Here is a 22,737-nt window from a genome sequence, read left to right as displayed (position 1 = left end):
TGGTATAGCTACCATTAATATTAATTGTATGTATGTGACTTCCAAAACATTATGGGAGGAAAAAAATAAATTAAATGCATTATTCAGGCTGACCTTTATATATTCAGATTTGTGGAAAACAGCATTTTAAAAATTGTTTACAAAACACCATCACGAAATAATTTGGTTTGTACAAGAACCAACACCCCGTGCTTTCAGTTGCTTTGAGCATTCCGTGCATCTAATTCATGCTTCAGAATGCTGCAGTTGTGTTCCCAGAAGACACACACCACGTGATTGCCAGTTGTTAATGTTGATACCTCCCTTCTCATTAGTGAATCTTCCTTAAATCAGCTAATTGGCAATCTCAGAGCAATTTTTAAAAACCTTGCTGATGGCATGCACTGTTCTCAGTTTTTCCCTGCGTGGTATGTAATCAGGTCAAGGGTGTGCATTTATTAGAGCACTAAATGTGTGAACCTTTTAGGAAATGTGTCCCTAACTATATAAGCAGGAGAAAATGTTTGTTGTCCTTTTGAAAGAAACACATGTAATTCTAAATGCCTTTAATTTAGGAGCATAAGATTTGCCATATTAGATCAGATCCATGGTCCATCTGGTCCCATATCCTGTCTCTGGCCGTGGCCAGCACCAGAGCCTTTAAAAGAAGGTGGATAAATCCCCATGATAAACAAAGGTCGAATAATATCTCTATCGGGAAAGTTTCTACCTAATCCACTCTTGAGGAAAAGTTTCTTCCTAATCCACTTTCAGTGGGACTTGTGTTCTTGAATCCCTTGGGCACTGTCAGGACTGAATCCCAGCTCTGTCACTCCAAGTGCAGAAGTGGGGCTGCAAGGATTTTAAAAATTGAGACTTGCCATTCCAGGCTTGTATTAAACTCCCCAGGTTACAGCTTTTCTCTGACCTTGGCTTGGTAAACGCTGCCACCACCCAAATGCAAAAAAAACCCCTTTGAACCCAGGAAGGAGCACTTGGGAATTCCTCTCTCTGGGGTACCCTGAAGCCCTTTAACCCCCACCCCCCGGGGAATGGCTGCCAGCTAATCAAACAACATGCACAAACCTCTGAGAACACCAAAAATCCACACCTGTTCTTAAAAAAGGTAAATTTTATTAAAAACAAAAAGAAAGAAAGAAAGAAAATACATCTGGAACTTAGGCTTTTGTTAGATTTTAAAAGAGCAATTCCAAAAATCAAGCACCCAAAATAGTTTTCTTGTGGGTTCAGCTTAAAGGTTACAAGCAAACAAAAGCATCTGGGGTTAGCACAGAGGAATCCGCAAGCCAATAAGAAATAAAAGAAATTACCTTAATTGCATCTAGTTAAACATTCTGATCTACTTACACATTGGAGTTCAGATAAGTAGTTCTAGGCATGATCTGATGATTTATGATCATACCTGGCTTACGTTGCTTATAGCATGGCTGCTCTGTCCCTCCAGCCCAGAGAACAACAGACAAAGAGAAAGTTTCTTTCCCAATTTTAAAAAGTTCTACCTTCCCATTAGCTCTTTTGGTCAGGTGCCCACTTTTTTTCTTTACCTGGGGGACTTTTTAACCCTTTATAGGTAAAGCAAGTAAAGAACAGCTACCAAGAGGGATTTTACAGCTAACTGGCTGGCTGGGTGTCCATCAAAGGGAGCTATCGGCTCCCTTTATATATCACAGGCACTTCTGAAAATTCCAAGAGCTTTGCGGAATCAGGACTCAACAGTGAGTTAGGAAGAAACTTCCCCTAAGTCATAGGTGTTTCAGCGCTTTGTTGATTCAGGGCCCTTAGGCTTGATGGTTAATATACTTTAAATATTTTATCCTAACTAGTGTAACTGTGTGATATTCTTATTACTCATGCAAATGTCCAGTGCTTTTTGAATTCTCCTAATCTATTTGATTCAAGTATACTTTGTGGTGGTAAGTTCCATGGACTAATTCCTCATTGTGGAAATCAGTGTATCCTTTTATCAAGTGTGTCTTTTAAATGTGTTGTCTCTTAGTTTCATTGACTGTCCCCTTGTTCTTGTATCATCTAAAAGGGTAAATAGCAGTACTTGATTGCACTCTGTGCCACTCTCTATTTCACATCTCTCTCTTGTGTGGCTGTATCTGAAGTAGTTCTGATCTTTTCAGTCTCTCTAATATCGAAGTCTTTCCATGCCTCTGATTTTTGATGATTTTTTCATATATAGCTATTTTCAAGTCAAGGCAGTTACTTTTAAGACAAAACTTTTAAGGTCATTCATGGTTTATCTTTACCATACTAAAATCTGTTGTCTGACATAAAGCCCTCAGCTCCATCTATGAAGCCAGCCTTTTTTGCCCTTTAGTCAAATTTCACCACAAAAACCTTCACACTTTCTACCATGCCATCCCTTATTTATTGGGAGGAGATCCCCTTCATTCCAGTAACCTCCTTCAGATCTGTCAAAACTCAAATCTCCTCTGATGCCCTCGAAACACGTGACAATGGCTAGGCAGCTGAAGTGCTTTGACTGCTGATTATTACATTTATAATTGTGTGTGTCTCTCTCTCACTGGATGGGGTGGGCCAGGGTTCTGAGGTTAGACCGAGCATTCTCTCTCTTTCTCAGGTGCATTGCTGGCTAGTTCTTGCTCATGTGCTCAGAGTGTAACCGATTGCCATATGGGTCAGAAAGAATTTCCCACCCTGGTCTGATTGGCAGTGACTTTGCAGGTTTTTCCCCTTCCTCTACAGCGTGTGGGAGTGGGTCATTTGCTGGGATTATCTGAATATATCTCAGTTCCCTACCATTGCAAGGGCCTCAGGCATTGTTACACCTTGGTCCCTCCTGTTCTCTCTCTGTGGTACGTAATAGTTTAGGCTCCTGTGGGCTGTAATACTTTGGTTTAGTGTCAGTAGTTGAGTTCAGTGTGTGGGGGGTAGGTGATATTGGTGGCCTGTGATATACAGAAGGTCAGACTAGATGATCTGGGTTACTTCTGGCCTTAAACTCTGTGACTACAGAATAGTTTGTGTACTTAGTTATCCATTCTCTGAGGGCGGGGAGCTTTGCACTATACTGATCCTGGTGTTGGCTTGGTCCCCAGTGCAACTTGGAGCAGCCTCATATCATAATGGCACCTAAGGGACTCACCCAGTCAGGGATCAGCTTGAGTGCGGAGCCCCCTGCTTTCTCCAGCCTGAGGGGTTGAAAATTGGGTGGTGTAAAGCAGACATAGCTACCCAGTTAGACCACAGAAGTGGCAGAAAAAGCTGCTTAAACTTCATCTCTTCCCTGGAACATAACTATGCCAGGTGGGCTGGGAGCAGGTGGCAGAGAAGTTGTGCATAGGCTTTCCTCCACATGTAGATTCCTCTACTCCAGGAAATCCTCAAGATGTCCTGCTAGTGCAGCAAGCATTTGGAAAGGGAGGAAGGGCTGAGGATCAGGCCCAATGATAATTCGCTTCACTTCTCCTGAGTTCTAATCCTGGTTTTGCTGGTGATATTCGGTGTTCCTAAATTACTTGCCCCAAATCACAGTTTTCAAATGTAGGTGTTTAAAGCTAAGCACCTAAACCCACTTGGGCATCTAAATAAAATGACCCGAATTTCAAAGTTTCTCAGCACTTGCAGCACCCATTGAACTGACAAACTAATGTTAGTTATAACTAATTATTTTAAATCCTATCAGCTATAAACCACAAAGGATCCTGGTATTCACTTGGAGCTTAGCTCCTCTGGGCAGCTCCAGTTTATGGTTCCTGTGCCCTTTAGCCCTTTACTCTTGTGTTTTAATAACGGAAAACAAAATGTATAATGATCTCTTCTGTAATTTTGCCTTCTTCCAGCACTTGTGTGTGTATAGAAAGGGTATCCTATTAAAGTGGCTTTTTTGTAATAACTAAGATAATGTTAGAATAAAGGTTATAATTGCAGAATACTGTATGTCATTTATTTTTGTGCTTTGCCTTCATTTTAATATTTTTTCATTGGATTTTCTCCAGGCAGCAGACAAAGAACTCTGTGTACAGAAGCAGACAGTCTCTGAACAGCCCTAGCCCAGGAGAAACTGAGATGGATCTTCTAGTTACCCGGGAGAGACCCAGGCGTGGGATCCGCAACAGTGGATATGATGTAAGTTTATCAGATGCATTCAATGAAGTTTGCTCAGTAAATCCTTAATTCAGTCTTTAAAAAAAGAAAAGAGAAAAAGCATAGGATAAGCTAACCAGAGTGCATTTATGAGTTTAACCTTAAGGTACATTATATCTCCTCAATGCCCCAAATTACTGAAATCAAATCCAAAACATTTAATGTACTTTCTATTTGCAGCTTGTTTTGCAGTGTAAGAATAGTTAACAAAACTTCCTCCTTGAAAATCAGTACTAAATTAAACCATTGATTTCTAAATCTTATTTTATTTTAGTAATTGCACTAAGTCTACAACCATTTATAACCGACTGGCAATTTTATTTTTTACCCATTGTTTTGTTGCCTGAAATTAGGATCCAGATCCCCACCCTGCTCCACCCCCTGGGTGATGCAAAAGAGATGGAAAACTGGGTTACATAGCCATTGAGGGATTCCACCTCAGTAGAGGAATTCCCAGCTGGCACAAAGCCAGTTTAGTCAGATCTTGACTACACTCTTGTTTCAGGGGCACGAGGCTGCATATTCAGAGCAAGTTGTGCTCCATTAATCCTGGACTGGTAAATGGCCCCAAAAGACTATTTTAGCCATCATTAGTTGCATTAAGTATTGCCTCTGTGCTGTCCTGCCCCTGCAGGCCTCCTGAATCAAGGAAGCAAAAGAGTAAAACAGTGTCATAATGCAATATTTGCAACCTCATCTCAAATCCTGCAGCTCAGCCATACCAGAGGATCTGGTCTTAGAGATGAAGTAAAAGATGGAGAGGAAGTTTTGGAAAAATAAGGGAGTGCTTCTGGGTAAGGGGTATCCTTTAACCTCTGGAGAGACTGTCATTTTGCATGTGACTTAATAATTAACTCCAACTGTCAAGCACTGGTTTTTAGATAAGTGAAGGAATTTGGCAATGTGAGGGAATATGTTCAGCAAAATCTAAACCAGGGTGGATTGATTTAAATCAGTAATTTAAATCACCAATTTTAATAATAATTTAAATCAGCAAGCCAGAAACCTTGATTTAAATAATCATTTTAATCTTGTTTTGTATTTGTACTTTTAAGTTATTTTCCGAAACAAAAGTTAATGCTCATTGGTTGGTAGCCATTAAAACATCTTGATTTGCAACCCAATATAGCCTTTACGCTCAATTTGGTACTTGTTTTTTTCCCAGGAGGATACATTATATGTGTATGTATTTATTTAAGCATTTATACAGTTTAGCATATATTTATTCAGATTCTTAATTTTACTTTTTTTATTATGTTAGAAAATGGTGAGTGACATCTTGCTGAACTGGCAACATGTCTGTATTTTTTATAGATATTGTGTGACTCCTATTGCTGTTCAGTTTGGTGCTATTAGCTAAATGCCAAAAGTTAAATCAAAGGAGCTGAAAAAGGCTTGTTATGGAACCTTGCAGGAAAGGCAAAAAAAATGACAGAGGTCAGGTACGCAGCTTCAAAGGCGTTAAGGTAACAGTGGCTGGGCCAACAATTGGTGAGAGAATTCACCTAGCTGGCTCCATTTAGGCCTAGGATGTTTTTACTCTTCCCAAGTCTAAGACTGGGATTAAAAGGAGACCTAACTCCTCAATGACGTTATAAAAGAAAGAGGGGTTTGGCTTGGGGTGAGCTGAGAGGCTGGCCAGGGTGTGGCAGTGGAAAAGCTGACAGACTGAGTCACAGAGACAGGGAGGACACTTCAAGCAATGTAGTCTGATCCTCCTAGATCAGATGCTGAATGAGCCAGACCTGTCTGAGCTGCAGATAGAGAGATTAAGTTTAGGTAAGTGAATACGCATATAGGCCTCTTTGTCTATTTTAAATCTATTTCTCCAAGCACTGTGTATCTTTGGGGCAAAATAAGTCATTCTTTGTTCTGAAAAAGTGTTTCTGTGTATCACTACAAACATGCTATCAGAGGATCCAACTCCAGTTGGACCTATTTAATTAGTCATGCATGATACCCAAGCGGCTGTAACCTAGGTCCTGGTGTGAGAGTAGATGAAGTGTTGAATTCCACCCCAGGAGATGTAAAGGTCCAAGTCCTGACACCTGTGTGAGGTGCACTCAGAGAGACCCGGAGAAGGTACAGTTAGCCCAGTAACTGACAGATGTTTTTCTTTCTTACTATACAATTGTTTTACTCATTATTTGTGTCAAGCTGGATGGATATTGGAATTAATTAAGAATGCACAAAAACAGCATTTTAAAATTGTTTTCAGTTAGTTAAATAAACCTTATATAAATGCCAAAGTAAGTATATCAAAACATGTTTTGCATTTAAAACTAACAGATTTATTAAACAAAGAAAGCATTATCTATAGTTAGTGAACTGAATAAATTGTTTCTAGTCACCATGTTCTTCATGGTTTTAGAACTAGTAGACTTTATCTTCTCACAGTTAGTTTTTAGTTAGATTAGAAGAGAAAAATAAACTTTCCTGCTTTTAACTCTAATCTGTTTCTTAATTTTGAATGAACTACACATTGAATTGAGGCAGATAAATAAACTGAAATGAAGAAAATACACTTTCTGCACCTGCAGCAGAGACTAATAGAGCCAAAAGCTGGTTTAGCACATCAATAAACTCAGGCTCCAGGTGCTTAGCCAGTGAGTTCCACCAGTTTGGTGGTCTAACTTTCTTTAAAACTTTGGCAGCAAACATATTGCTTGAATATTTTTTATTTAAATTAAATTTATTTTAATAGATGATACTCAGTTTAGGTCTCCACATAGGTTGTCATTATTTCAAATTGAATTCTAAATATTTTTATAGATAAACATTTATTTAATTTAAATTTACAAAATCAAAAATATTCGATTTAAACGTCATCAATTTTTATCCACCCTGATCTAAACATGTTATACACATCAGATTTCTTAAATGTTTCTTGCATGTTGACACTTCCTATTGGATTGTATAAAGTATTTTCAGTGTCTTTTACTTATGCAAGCTTCTCTAAAAGGAAACATTTAGGTAGCAAACATTTTCAAGTCCAGCCTCCCCAGGTAATCAAAAGATTGAATGACTGAAGAAAAGCAGATCTGTATTATGTGCTAATGAATAATAGATTTGGGTAGGGTTGTAGGTAACACAGCTCTGGAATATCAATAGCTGAAAACTTTCTGTAGGCATACATGGATTCCTGTCATTAACTCAAAAATACAAGAGTAAGGATTTTATGGTGCTGAATTTAAGCTATTTTTGGGCGGCGGCGGCAGGGGGGGGAGTAGTGCGAGTCTTTAAAAAAGCTATAAGTAATGTAACTAATTCATTCATATTCCAAAAGGCCCTAATCTCAAACTCCATGTTTTATGTACATCAAGCATGCCTTTGCTGTTCCTCTTCCTCTCACGTTATAGTTGGCTATGGCTATATAGTGGTAATTTGCATAAAATTAGTTCTGCCTGAAGACCTGAAGTGCATCCTCTCTGATGTAACTGCCGATATTTTCAGACCAATAAATGTCTAATCCTTCTTTTTTAGAATCCACTTCTTGTGGCAATTAATTCCACAGATTAATTATTAGGTATATGTATGTAGTCTTGCCAACCCCAACCATTCAAAAAAATGAATCAGGCTACCCCAAAATAATGAAATTGACTTAAAAATCATGAGATTGTTAATTAGGGTTTTTTCTAACTGCCTTCTGGTTTTTTTGAGCAATTAGGATCACTCGGATCACACTTTCTTGCTATTCTCTCCACCATGAGGGCTAGAAACTTTTTTTTTTTAAATGTAAGCTGAGAATTCTTACATAATCACTTACATAGTCACTTGTCCCAAACTGGGGTTCATGAACCCTTGGGGGTTCGCAGAACGTTACCGGGGGTTCGCCAGAAAAATTTCACTAATGGTGGCCAGAGGACCCCAGGCATTGGAAGCAGCAGGTGGGACTCTGTTGCAGGGCAGACAGCCCAAGCCCCAGGGAGAGCGGGGCAGGGCAGTTGGGGCTGGCAGCCCGAGCTCTGCCCCCGTGAGCGGGGGAGCCAGCCGCCCGAACCCCAGCGCTCTGCGCAGGGCTGGCAGCCCAAGCCCCAGGGACAGCGGGGCAGGGCAGTTGGGGCGGGCAGCCCGAGCCCTGCCCCAGTCAGTGGGACCTGCAGCCTGGGCTCAGTTGACCGGGGCAGTCAACGGGGTCCAGCAGCAGGAGCCCCGTGGAGTGCAGAGGAAATTTAAACTTAAATCCCTGGAAATATTAATTTTTAGGAGGGGGTTCACGAGATTTCACAATTTAGTGAAAGGGGTTTGCGGGCCGTTAAAGTTTGGGAACTACTGCTCTATCACGTCCCCTCTTATCTTTTTGCTCTCTTAACTGAACAGTCCAAAATTTTTGACTTTGGCCTGTATGAAAGTCTTTCTTTCCTTATAACCATTTTCCATGGATTTCTCTGGACTGCTATGTTTGCTATCTCCTTCTTCTTAAAACTGGGTGACTGGAACTGAATACAGTTTTTCAGATGAGGGCATACCATTGATTTATATAATGGCATTGTAATATCTTCAGTAGTTGTCCAGGGTGTTGTAGCTATGTTATGGATCACTTGATGATTACCTGTTCTGTTCATTCATGACCTGGCATTGGCCACTGTCAGAACATGGGATACTGGGCTAGATAGACCTTTGGTCTGACCCAGTATGGCCATTCTTATGTTCTTATTCCCAGGATATTAAAAAGACAAGGTTGGTGAGGTAATATCTTTTATTGGACCAACTTCTGTTGGTGAAAAATAAGTTTTTGAGCTTAAACAGAGCTCTTCTTCAGGTTCTTCACAATTTAACATTCACACTTATTCCTGAATATTTATAATTCTAATGTTTTTCAGTGTGAAATGAAAATAAACAGTAAATAACACAAGCCCAGCGTATATGATGAATTAATGCAACTAGATTTTAAAACTTGAATAAATGTTCATCCTTCACAACAACCCCCTCCAAAATCTGCCTGGTCATCCTAATATTAGTGTTGAGTCAGGTTGTAGCATGAAGTCCTAGTAAGGAATCATTATTCTTATGGTATATTTTAGCACTATTTTCTTCATTTTCAAGAACGGATCAAAGCCTCTAGAAGTGTAATGGCTTAACTACAGGGCTGTAGTTGGGCACCTGATTTATTTCAGCATTAGGTATTAATAGATCTATTGTGGGTTTCTAGTCACTGACACTTTTACGGGCTTGAGGAAATAGGTCAGGATTATACCTATTAATCTTGAAAGAGGGAGCACTGTGACCTCTGAAGCTTTATTAGCTATGTGTATACACAAAAACCCTCCATATTTTATAGTTACTATACTGGAATTTCCCTGTTTGTTCATCCTCTACATACATAGAACAATCAGGGAGGAAATATATTTGTACAAAAGATTTCTGGTGCAGTGTCACATTAACTGCAGGCAGTTAAATAGAAATCAGACTTTTGATATTTAGTGTTTGTGAGAATTGATTCTATGTAGTGATTTGTTTAATTCCAAAGTGCATTGACTTTTTTTTTCTGAAAAATAAGCTATGGCAAAGCAAGGCTGGAATTTGGAACCTCTTAGAAACAACTGTAGGTTCCTGTTTTTCACCATTGCATTCTGTGCCCGTCTCCTGCACCCAATCCTGTTTCCTGATTCCTGCATCACCCCTCTGTTCACCCCTATACTGTGCTCCTGTTCCATGCTTGATCCTTGCCTCTCCTCCAGTTCCTGCCCTTACACCTCGCCTCCAATCATCAGTTACCAGTCCTGGCTCCAACCCTGGCCTCAGACTTCTGACCCTGAGTCTGGCTTGACCCTTAGCTCTGGCATTTGGTATCTGACCTCGGCTCTGACCCTCAGTTTTGACCCCTGGCTCTGGTAATTGGCAGTTGACTCTGGTGCTGACCCTTGGTGTTGTTCTCTAAACTGGATACCTGTTCCACCCACTAGACTTGACTCCTGCTCTAATAAGCCCAACCGATTACATTCTGGTCCATAACACCATGGATGGATTTAAAAAACAACAACCCACCTCTATAAATGTATACACATCCTTTCGCAAAGGCTACTCTATGGATTTGGAATAGAACTAGAGAAGATCATTTTTTTCCACTCACCACTGACACCCATTGCAAATAATCCAGATCTTATCCTAAATCACAAACCAGAGAGTTTTAAAGACTGGGAGAGCCAGGGAATGCACACAATTGGCCAGCTACACACACTCTCTCTCTCTCTCTCTCTCTCTCTCTCTCTCTCTCTCTCTCACACACACACACACACACACACACACACACACACACACACACACACACACACACACACACACCCTTCGCAAGTGATCATGTATGGTTTTTGTAACATTTGTGGGGCTAGTCTCTCTTTTGGTACACACTGGACTCATTAATACTAAGAATTAAAGGAACATTGTCAACTTGAACTCTAATTTTTAAAAATTAGTTAAATAATTTCACCTGCCTCTGAGTCTCCCTGGCAGTTTTCTTGGCTTTACAATTATATTTACCTATTTTTTAAATAGATTTTCTCCTTCATGTGTGGCAGGTGGAAGACCCACACAAACAAGGGAAACTGACTAACCTAAAGGGAGGAAATGATGTCCCATGAATGCACAAAGTAAATGAAATGAGAAAGATGAAAATAGCAGTATTTCTCTCTAATCTCTTAGGTGTTCCTTCTTACAGTGGAAGGAAAAAACATTCTAATAGGTGTGTGATTTTTAAAGTTAACAATGTCCCTTTAAATGTGAAAGAGAGGAAGAATTAAAGCTTTCACAATAATTACCCACACACACACACATTTTAAAATAAAGTTTTTATGGTTGCAAAGTCAAACACTCAAAAGTTAGGACGTGCCAGAAATAGGGCCTTTTGTCATGTGCATTATGATAGTCTTTAGTTATATGGTCATACTATTTTTTCCACAAGACTCCCCCTGCCTTATTTAGTGCACAGAATGGACATGCTCTAGGGATGAATCAGAACTGTGTAGTGAAGAAGACTGTCTCTTGGACCCCGGCCTCATTTGTTGCAGAAGCTGGAAGGCTGTAGAGAATGAGGCAGAGAATTGCAGGAAGAGAAAGGATGGTCTCATGGTTAAGGCAGTTGAAAGCTGTCCTAGAGATCTGAATTCTATCCCTGCTTTTGTCAGAGTTCCTGTAACATGCTGGGCATATCACTTAAACCAAACTTTTTACAGGTGATCACTAATTGTGTGCTCCTCATTTTTTTGGTTTCTTGACTTGAAACCCCGGATCTGAGATGCAGAAATTCTGGGCACTCACAGCTGCAACTGACATAAAAATTGTACTATATGGTTTATATGGTCTTATGACTTATACCATTTTGTGCCTGGGCATGAGATACTTCTGATGTACCTGTATTGGAAAAAATATGTAAAGAAGCAGCACAGACCACTGTTCTTATAAGTGTGTGTGTGTGTATATAAAATGCTTTTATTTTATCCAACAGACCGAACCTGAAGTGATAGAAGAAACAAATATTGACCGTGTCAATGAACCTCGAAGTTATACCAGATCCCGTCAGGCTAAAGGCCATTCTGAGACATCAACTTTAAGTTCTCAGCCTTCCATTGATGAAGTTAGACAACAGATGCATATGCTCTTGGAAGAGGCATTTAGTCTGGCATCTGCAGGCCATGGAGGGCAGAACAGACAAGATGCTCACAGTTCAGCACAACACTTACCATACTCTGAAGTTGTGACCAGTGCTCCTGGTACCATGACCCGACCCAGAGGGGGAGTACAGTGGGTGCCAACGTATAGACCAGAAATGTATCAGTACAGCTTACCAAGACCAGTAAGTTCAAATATTACTTACTACACTGTACTATCATGGGGATACTGGTGTTCTGGGCTATGTTTTTAAAAGCTAGAGCCCCATGTACATGTGCATGAAACACACATGCGCTTTCACTTCTGGTAACTATATGCACATTTGTAGATGTGTGCGTGCACACACACTTAAAAGAAGACTCCTAATTTCCAGTTTTAATAATGGGCCCCTCACCTGGGCTGTTTACATAATAGTGTGAAGTAGTACTTCCGTACATTTGTTTTAAACCTGCTGCCTAATAATTTCATTGGGTGACCCCTGGTTCTTGTGTTTATGTGAAGAGGTAAAATAACACTTCCCTAGTCACTTTCTCCACAGCATTCGTGATTTTATAGACCTTTATGGTACCCCCCTCCATCTCTTTTATAAACTGAACAGTCCAGTCTTTTTAATCTTTCCTTGTATGAAAGCCATTCCATACCCCTAATCATTTTTGTTGTTCTTCTCTGTACCTTTTCCAATTCTAATATTTATTTTGAGATGGGGGGTGACCAGAACTGCAGACAGTATTCAAGGGGTGGGTGTACCATAAATATATACAGTGGCATTACGACATTTTTTGTCTTATCTATCCTTTCCTAATGGTTCCTAATGTTCTGTTGGCTTTATTTTGACTGCTGCTGCACACTGAGTGCATGTTTTTTGAGAACTATCCATGATGACTCCACATCTCTTTGTGTGGTAACAGCTAATTTAGACCCCATCATTTTGTATGTATAGTTGGGATTATGTTTTCCAAAGCACATTACTTTGCATTTATCAACATTGAATTTCATCCCACACATTCAACACAAGTACAGTAAGTGGCTTCTTGTTTTTTAAAATGGTGGTTCTCAACGTTATGGGGGCAACTGTAGCAGTTTTTCAGACCAAGGCCTCATTTACCTGCTTTTTCTTATTCATTGTTCACACACTAGCACATCAGTTAATGACTAGCAAAGTCAGATTTGGAGAAGCTCATGTTCATAGATGGCTGGAGAATACACAGCTGGACAGAGAGCTGACAGCAGCTATACTTAGGATACACGGAGGGTTATCTTGGCAGGAGGGCCTAGTGTACCAGTTGCAAGGACCGCAAAGTGTGGTCTAGAAAGGATAGTCTTGTGCATAAGCCACTGGTTTGGGACTCGAGCTGGGTTTAGTTCCGGTCTCTGCCATTGATTTCCTGTGCAACCTTGGGCAAGTCAATCTGTGCCTCATTTTTCTCATCTGTAATGTAGATATTTCCTGCCTCTCAAGTATTGAGAGGATAAATAGATGAATGACTGGAGTGCTCAGACACTGCAGTGATGAAGTTTGAAAAGTATGTAGATAGTGGTATCAGAACGGCTGTCCATGATCCTGGTTGGAAATCACTGTTTTAAACTCCCCGATACATTAGAACCTCAGAGTTATGAGCACCTCGGGAATGGAGGTTGGTTGTAACTCTGCAATGTTTGTAACTCCAAACAAAACATTATGGATGTTCTTTCAAGAGTTTACAATTGAATATTGACTTAGTACAGCTTTGAAACTTTACTATGCGGAAGAAAAATGCTGCTTTCTCCTTATTGTTTAGTAGTTTAACACAGTACTGGACTATATTTGCTTTTTTTGTTTATCTCTGCTGCTGCCTGATTGTGTACTTCTGGTTCCAAATGAGGTGTGTGGTTGTTCAGTCAGTTTGTAACTCTGGTGTTTGTAAATATGAGGTTCTACTGTACTGTATGTGAACATTACAAAACAAAACATTTTCTTTCACAAGTATCATAAACAAAGCTAAACCTGGGATTAGTTTTGTCTGGTGAAGTAAACAGAACAGCAGTCAGACTACTGGCAATGAAACTGAAAAACAGGCCCTGTAAGAATGTGAAATTACTGAAAACACCTGGAAATTTGCTTCAGAAAGAGAAAAATCAAAAGGTAAAGTTGTTATGGCAGGGTTTTTTTGCCAGGAATACATATTATTCTGAAAGAAGGCATTTCTAAAGTTATAATAGAAATAAAGATTCTTGACTCTGTCTATATTTGAGTAATCTATTACTGTTAGAGAGAAATTGTTACAACTCAGAATCATCATTGATATGTTTACCTTCAATGGTCAGAAGAATGTACAATAAGGGATGCTTTTTCTGAACAATCCTTCATGGATAACTTGAAGCCAGTGGTATTAAATGCTCACGTTCAGGGAAATACTATTTAAATCACAATAAAAGTACTCCTGGCACTTTGAAATTCCTCTACTGCAGTTCATACTGCATTTGATCATTTTTTATGGTTGGAATCAGATTAGCAGTTGTGTTGGTCATTAGGTGTTCAGTCAAATTACTTTTATAGTAAAGTAGGTCTTTCTGAAGTGAAATAAAAGTTATATGACTATGTAGTTTTGAAGAGAGACTAGTCATTCTGTTCTCTGCATCTTAGCTTTAATGCTTTATAAAGGGGATCTACAGGATTTTCACTAAGATTTGAAGTTGAAATTTCTCCAATGTATCTCTAAATAAAAACTGGGAAAATGACATTAAAATGCCATTTTTGTTTTTCTAAGTAGGTTGTAGTGTTTAGCTGCATGACTCCAATAACAATCGTGGAGGGGCTTTATAAGGTTTTTCAGGCACTTCATGCAGCTGCAAGGGTCAGCTGGAGCCTATCTTTAAGTGTTTAGCTATGGGGCCCAACATCTGTAGTTTGGGTTGGTGGTTTTTTGTTTTTTTTAAGACCCCTTCAAGCATTCATTTAAGGATACTAACATTGTAGTTGCCACTTCAGAAATCCTGACAGCTGCCTGAACCACGCTGAGAACTGTAGTCTGAAAAATGGCAATTATTTTCCTGGAGACCAGAACTGAAAACCACAGAATAACAGAGCCTTGTTAGTTTGGACTCTGGGCAAGTTACCATCTCTCTCCTCTTTTTAGTGCTCTGCAAAGAGGGAAGATAATGATAAAGGGGGCCTGATTCTGATGTGAGAACTAAGACTAATCAGGGGGAACTGGTCCGGCTTTGACTAGCTGATATTCAGCCAGCGTCTCAAAGATTCTAGACCCATGCTGCTTATTGAAGCAAATGTGAATCAATATCAGTGTTGTAAACTTTTACAGCTATTAAAATTAAAATCAAGGAAACATATCCCCACAGCTAAGCTACCATTAATAATAATAATAAAATAATAATAAACTGAACTATTAAACCAAAATCAAATCAAGGTCAAATCAACAAGTTAGTATCAATATTGGATTGGAATCAATTTAGTTAAAGTGTCAGGTTAATACATAGTAAATCCTAAGAAGGGATATAAAGAGGTGGCTGTTCATACATATATATATATATATATATATATATAAGATTCTAGGATTGTAACTCTGAAGCCTAAGATATCCGAGTCAGTGTAAAGTGATGAAAGCAGCTACAAGCATGGTTGAGACCTTCTCTTTGTTCAGAATATTACCAGGTTGAATCATCACTGGGTTTTGTGGTCTGTTACCATCCAATTTAAGTTTTCAGCTATTTTGACTTTATGAATTACACCCATGCTGTAATAAGGCATCTCTGTATGCCAGGCCAAGAATCCTAGATCATGATGATATCAGAGATAACCTAGCCAATCACTACCCTTACTCTGCAGCTTATCTGCATGCAACAGTTTCATTGGTTGTGTGAGGGAGACTGCATTACTTGACCCAACGTCCACACCCATATACCTACTGCCTCTCTCACAAATCAACACAAATGTCCCAGCACAAACCCCCTTAGACACAAATCAACACAATCACCAGCACACACGATAACCCCAAACTCATAAGCCCTCTCTGCAGCACATACCTCTCATTTGCCACCTTCACAAATCCACCCAGCTTTCACAGCCCAGCCCACCCCACCCCACGTGGGGAATAACTCCAAACATCACTCTGAAGCCTAGAATGTCAGAGTCAGTGTGAAGTGAAAGAAACAGCTACAAGCATGGTCGAGAGCTTGGAATATCACAGGTTCAATCATTACTGAGATGCATAGTTTGTTACTGGCCAATTTTTTAGTTCTCAGCCATTTTTTGGCCTTCTTCTTTAAAGCACATGGCTTATGAACTATAGCAATGCAACAACACAGGCTTTCAGCTACTATCTGGGTTATAACCCTCAACTCAAAAATAGCACCCAGCTCAATTGAATCGATAACCTGAAGCTGATTAAATATTAATACTGAAATCAAATTATCTAATGTCTGAACCACATTAGAGCCAATTACAAGCCTTCCTCTTTAGTGCCAGCTGTATTCAGCCTCCCCACTCATTCTCGCACACTCCCCAGAGTCCCACCACAGCTGGGGATCCTCTGAATGACTGGTTTCCCCCCTTTGGGGCTTTGTGAGGGTCAAAGCAGTAACACAGACTTTGCAAAGGAATTGCTGAACCAGCTTTATTCCTAGACACAGCACAAGAAATATACATAGCTATAGAAAAATAACAAAACCTGCATATAAGTCCCTGCCTCAGTTTCTTCACCGCACCTGAGGGCCCTTAGGATTTTAATATCCTTCCAGGGCAGTTAGGATTCCTCTTTTTCCACCTGCTCAGCTCTGTGTTCTTATTCTGGTCTCCCCACATTTGGTGGAGAGAGGAGAGTCCTTTTATAAGGTTTCAGTACCCTCTGTCAAGTGACTCCTCTGAGTGGCTTCAAGTGCCTCATCAGGTGATTCATTGCTTGGTTAAGAGCCCACCTGGGAGAACTGGTTCCTCTGGCCTGCAGTCAGTTCATTGTTCTAGGGTGTTTCCATTTAACCTGAATGGTCTTCCAGTCAACAACACTTGATTGCCCTCTGTTAGCCTCTGCTGGGAGCACACAGTCTCTGGTAACACATCCAGGAATCCCAGTTCAATATGGAGGTTAAAGCAACAGTGAAGGTACCTTACTGTTTCTGATAAAAATTTTGTTTGTGAACACGATGGGCTTTATAGTTCAATATAGATATAGACAAATCTGTCACAAGGGCAAGAGTTTCTATTTTATCTTAAAAAAAAAAAAAAAAGAACTTGTGGCACCTTAGAGACTAACCAATTTATTTGAGCATAAGCTTTCGTGAGCTACAGCTCACTTCATCGGCATCCAATGAAGTGAGCTGTAGCTCATGAAAGCTTATGCTCAAATAAATTGGTTAGTCTCTAAGGCGCCACAAGTACTCCTTTTCTTTTTGCGGATACAGACTAACACGGCTGCTACTCTGAAACCTATTTTATCTTTGCAACTCATTTTTGGAATTGGTATGATAAAAGAAAATAGATGCAATCCACTAAAACGCAAAAGTAAGATTAAGAAACAAACACATAATCAGGACTTCCCTGAATAAAATTCCTGCTTGAACTAGCGTATCTCTTGGACAAACATCCAATCTTAATATATGAATTGCCAGTGATGGAGAATCTCCCACAACCCTTTAAATTGTTCCAGTGGTTAACTATTCTCATTGTTAAAAAGTTCCACCTTATTTCCAGTCTGAATTAGTTTAGATTGAATAACAAAGTGAGTGCCATTGACATTTCTACTCAGGGACCTGAACAGTAGATTAGAGGGAGAATAGTTTTTAATGCTATTATATCTACAGTTGTCTGCATCAGAAGTCAGTTTTTCACAAGGTATCTGTGATACCACATTTTTGCAGATATTTAAAACAGAAAATAACTGTGTGGGACCAAAAAGATTAAGTTTTTATTGGTAATCACTGTAGGATGCTGCTGGCTGAAGACATTTGGACTTCAGCCTCTGATTTCATAGGTTTGAGGAGATTAGACAGTCTCCTAATACCTTGTCATGTTGTATCATCTTAGTTGTGGTTCAGTTGCATTAACTGTAATCCCACGCATTGCTCTAAGATGTCTTCAGTACCTAGACTTGTCTGGGAAAGTAAATCAGGGAGTGTCTGAGAAGAGGTTCAATCTACTGCTAAGCAGAATTATACACGATCACTTGTATTTCCAAGCAGATTAGATGAAGTTCTGACAAATAATATTTGTAGCAACAGTATGGATAAAGGTGATACGTCATTCTTTGGACCATGAGCTGATGGCCATGAGGGTCAGGAAGATGTTTCTGTTGACGTACAGTAAGCATTGCACAGTCTCTAGATGTACTAGAGATGAAATCCAGCCTTGCTGGAGGCTGGATGCTCGATTTCATGACTCAACAGTCTGATCCTGGGTTTCTCTGAATTACCTTGCTTTGTGGATTTATTTGGGACTTTCATTGCTTTAGAGTGTTGTGGTTTAAGAATCTTGGTTTTCTTGCCTAGGAGAAAATGGGGAAAAAAATCCCCTGAAAGGCCAGAAAAAAGAAGTTCAAATATCAAGTAATTGCTTGCAGGCAGTTTCATTTCAGTATATGTTGCGTTGAGGATGCTTCCAGATATACTGACTTAAAAACACTTAACTTTCAGAGGGGCAAAAAGTACTGTGATCTCACTCTCTGGGTTTTCAGGAAGGGATGAGTCTTCCAAAATTGTGAAGCATTTACCTCTCAGGTTGGATTACAGTGCCTGAGGCATTATTTTCTTATTTCTTCTTTTTTAATTGCTCAGCTGTAGCTCTGTGATACCATCTGTGTGTATGCTTTCTGCATTATTCTAAAATCACTCGGCCTTTTATAAAATCTGAAATAAAATACCTACTACTATAGGCACCACCAAAAGTTAACTTCCTAGCAGCCAGCGATTATAGAACTGTACATACAATTTTAAGGGCTGCTGGAATGAATTTAAACAAATACCTTCACTTTTTAGGTTCTCATGTTGTTGTTTTTTAAAATAAGGTTAATTGATGTTTTAGAAAATACTCATTTTTCTCTTTCACAGGCGTACAGGTTTTCTCAGCTTCCTGAAATGGTAATGGGCTCTCCCCCACCCCCGGTTCCTCCCAGAACAGGTCCTGTGGCTGTGGCATCTCTCAGGAGGTAATTCATTGTTATTTTGTTACAGCCAAGAACTGTAAATCTCTATTGCTCTAATGAGAATGACTCCATAACTATAACTTCTAGTAAAAAGAAAAGGAGGACTTGTGCCACCTTAGAGACTAACACATTTATTTGAGCATAAGCTTTGGTGAGCTATTTTGTTAGTCTCTAAGGCACCACAAGCACTCCTTTTCTTTTTGCGGATACAGACTAACACAGCTGCTACTCTGAAACCTATAACTTGTAGTGGCATTTAGTAGCCATCTTCCTCGTAATGAAGAGATGTTAATGAAGTTAAGAACTCTCTCTTTTCATTTCCGGTGCTTAAATTTCAACATGGTAGAAGAAAATAAACAACAAAGGATCCCATATTCCACGATTAGCTAGTGAGTTGACTAATAAATTTAGCAAATCTATGTTCTGATATCTCTCAAGCCATAGTTTAACTCGACTTTAAAAAGACAAAATGGCATATATTGCATAAAGTAGTGGATATTTCACACTCACATCCTCTCTGCTTTTTTTTTCTAAGTTGTCCAGCCCTATAGAATAGAAAACGATACGGATAAATAATAAAATGGCTTTTGGAACTCTGGACTCAGTCACGGATTGCTGACTGACTGCTGGATATTTCTTTCCCATGTTCCTCAAGACTAATAAATGCATGTCTGTTTTCTTTACTTTTAATATATACATTTTGTTTCACCATAACAATAAGGCATTTCTGAGCAATTATTGCCCTTTTCAGGTGGATGAAGTCACTTGGCCTTCAGCCATGTGCTGTATAACACCACCTGGGGCAAACTATGATCCTAAAGGACATGTATGCCTGCTGGCTGTTACTGTGAAATTCCGTCAGAATGCCAAACACTAATGGAGCTCTTCTGATTGGCTGCCAGTGATATCATAACCTCAGGAAATGCATAGTTCTCATTGCTTGGCTTATTTTTGTCAGTTAAATTTCATGATAGGAGACAATTGACACATGGCATTTCTTAGGGACAACAGTGCTCTACACATAGCTAAAATCACTCAGTCTTCTGCTTTATAACACCACACCAAGTGGTAATTATCCAGCATTGTCTGTTGTATCTTATTATTGGATCCATTTTGGAGTTTTGAGTGAATGGGCTGTAGAATTGTAAAAAATACTGTAGAAGATAGAGGCCAAGGACAAAGGAAGTTGCTTTCTATTGATATTCCTGCAACCAGGGATGCCACAGAAAAAGCAAATAGTTCCCTACTGTTTTCTGCTTGGAACTCCTGCCACCCTTGTTGAGGATATTGCCTATCAGTCAGAATTATCAAAGTTTCTTGCTGTTTTTTGTAATGCGCAGGTCAACATCAGATATTGGCAGCAAGACAAGAATATCTGAATCCAGTGGGACAGAGCAGGGCCAACAGCATGATCCTGCATCCTTTGCCCCAGGTTCAAGAGCTCCGGTATCTGTGGGTCCATTGGATCAGTCAGCATTGAACTACTCAGGTGAAAACGAGTGTAGTACAAACAGAAATCACCTCCCCAATCTGTGTTGTGTACAGATGAGAGTATGGGATATTGCAAGCACACATTGTTATTTGTGGTTATGGAGAAGGATTTATTAAATGCTTTTCTTGGTGGCTTGAGGGTCAACACGGGATACTCTCTCTTTCCCCACTTGTCACATGCACGTCAAATAATTCATATTTACCAGGAAACCGGTGGAATTTATGGAGTGGAGATTGTGTGGCTTGGTTAAGGGTCTGGGAGTTCATCAGAAGCAAGTATGGCCACACTACTTGTTGAGTCCTGGTTTGTAGGAGGCAGTTGCCATGCAAAGCTTCTGAACCCTGCTAGAACGACAATCCGCCTGCCACTCTCCTAACCTTGCATGATCGAACACTGTCTCTGAACAAACAATAGCAGCAACCCAGGGTTAAAATAAGGGGAGAGCAGGGGAAAATGCAGCTTCTACCCATCTCCTAAACACAGAGCTCTCCTGCCTCCTTGTCCAGTGCTGCTAAAAGTATAGCAAGAGCTCCCCCTCCTCCCTGGCTTGTGCATTGAGAGCTCACTGTCCTGTTTCAATATGTTTTAAATCCCCAGCAGCAGCAAATATCAACTGCTCCTTCCCCCTATTCACTGGAGTGAATTATGACTTTCTGAAGTCAGATGAATTAACTTCTGACAGTAGAGGCTAGAGCAGCTGGAGTCCCATTCAAGGGAGGTAGTGTGGTCAGGTAGAGAGGGCACAGGACTAGGAGACCAGGGTTCTGTTCCTGGTTCCACTACTAACCTGCTGGGTGACCTTGAATGAGTCATGTCACATCTCTACCTCTCTTTCCTCTGCTATGCTTTATCTGGCTTTTTTATTTTGATTGTAAACTCCTTGGGGAAGTGACTGTTTCTTATGATGTGTTTGTACAGTGCCCACTGCAACGGGGCTCCAATCTCAGCTGGGGCTTATAGGTTCTACTGTGATAACATTTCCCCATCTCCTCACAGACTTCTCGTGTCAGAGTCTGTACCACCTATTCCTGATTAACTTCACACCCAGCAGGACAGGAAGAAAAAGTGACTTAAAATGTCTTTTTGATTGTTTGTTTTTGTTTCCAAAGCTTTGCCATTGTGGAAATACCAAAACTGTTAGTATCCTCTGCTACAGGGCAAGTCAGAGCCTGGATTAATTAGTGTTTCACTGTGTGATGCACTAAGAGAGAAGATTCTTGAATGACTCAGTAGTCAGTTAACCTTGCTGCATAATTTAGCCCTGTTCCATCATAAACTGGGGGGACCTTGCCACCTAATGTAGGTATAGAGTGCAGCAGAGTACAAGCATCCTTGTCTGTAGTGATCAGAACAAACAAGAGTTAATGGGAGCTGAGTCTTTTGCACTTTGACCCGAGAAAGGAGCTGCTTGCAAAACAAAACACTAAGTTTCTCATTGTTCTACTTGGAAACAGAGGAAAAGAAAACCATGAATAAAAGGGTTAAATATGTTTGAGGAAATCAGGCCCAAAAGAGAGACTTTCTCTCCCTCTCTCTTCTCCAGCACTCATTGCATTTATTTTACTCCCATGTTCTCGCTAGTTTAATGCAATTCCTGTGGTCCACTCACTAGCTCTGCTCACTCCCCTCACAGTGAGAGTTGCGGCTCTTTGCAGCCTCAGGCCTTTCAAGCAAAGTCTGAGATTCCCCCGCCCCCGCCACCAGCCCCCCATAATATTGTAACACCAGTCAGTCAGCCAGCCTAGCTGTCTGTTTAATAAAACAAATCTAAACACCTTCTCCACTTGTGTATTGACCTCACTAATCCCCCCCATCTACACACACACTTACACTCCACACCATGAGTGAAGACCTCATCAGAAGATAGACTTTAGTTAGGGTGGGGATTTCTCTGAATTTGGTACTATAAAAGCTTCCAATCTTTGAAATAAAATACCTTAGGAGTTAATTTTGTTTGCTGCTTGCACTAAGCCTGAGTCTAGCTATGAGGATCTGAAATAAAGAGGTTTTGAATCACCGATCTTCACGGCGTTAGTTTGTTGGTCTGCTCTCTGATAAATCACGAACCACCCTTATTACATGCTGGTATGGGATAGTATGTTGATATTAACAAGACTACTCACAAAAGAATAACTAACAAATAAATAGCTGTACTGTGCCCAACAGGAAGGGCTCCTTTACACTTCACTTAAATGCCTTTGGCCCTAGGCCTACCCTTAAAAGTTTTGCTGACATAGCTCTATTGCTCACGCGTGTGATTTTTTTTTCCACCCCATTTGACATGGCTGTGCTTGCAAAAGCCCGAGTGTAGATATAGTTATACCAATACAAAAGGCCTTTTGGCAGGATAGCTAACTACATTCAAGGAACTTGTCTAAGCTATACCAAAAA

The 22,737-nt window shown here is 40.0% G+C and overlaps 1 protein-coding gene across 2 annotated transcripts in view; it reads left to right on the top strand.

Moving 5' to 3' along the window:
* Window positions 1-22,737, top strand: part of KIAA1549L (KIAA1549 like) — a 207,620-nt gene that overhangs the window by 173,177 nt on the left and 11,706 nt on the right. For both annotated transcript variants that reach the window (XM_043549158.1, XM_037899872.2), the window contains 4 exons: window positions 3,969-4,098; window positions 11,561-11,908; window positions 18,760-18,857; window positions 20,195-20,343. In XM_043549158.1, coding sequence (XP_043405093.1) covers window positions 3,969-4,098; window positions 11,561-11,908; window positions 18,760-18,857; window positions 20,195-20,343 — 725 coding nt within the window. The remainder of the gene's footprint in view (window positions 1-3,968; window positions 4,099-11,560; window positions 11,909-18,759; window positions 18,858-20,194; window positions 20,344-22,737) is intronic.

This window comes from Chelonia mydas, chromosome 6 (assembly GCF_015237465.2).
Source record: "Chelonia mydas isolate rCheMyd1 chromosome 6, rCheMyd1.pri.v2, whole genome shotgun sequence".
NCBI classification, from domain to species: Eukaryota; Metazoa; Chordata; order Testudines; family Cheloniidae; genus Chelonia; species Chelonia mydas.
This window is presented reverse-complemented; position numbering and strand designations above follow the sequence as displayed.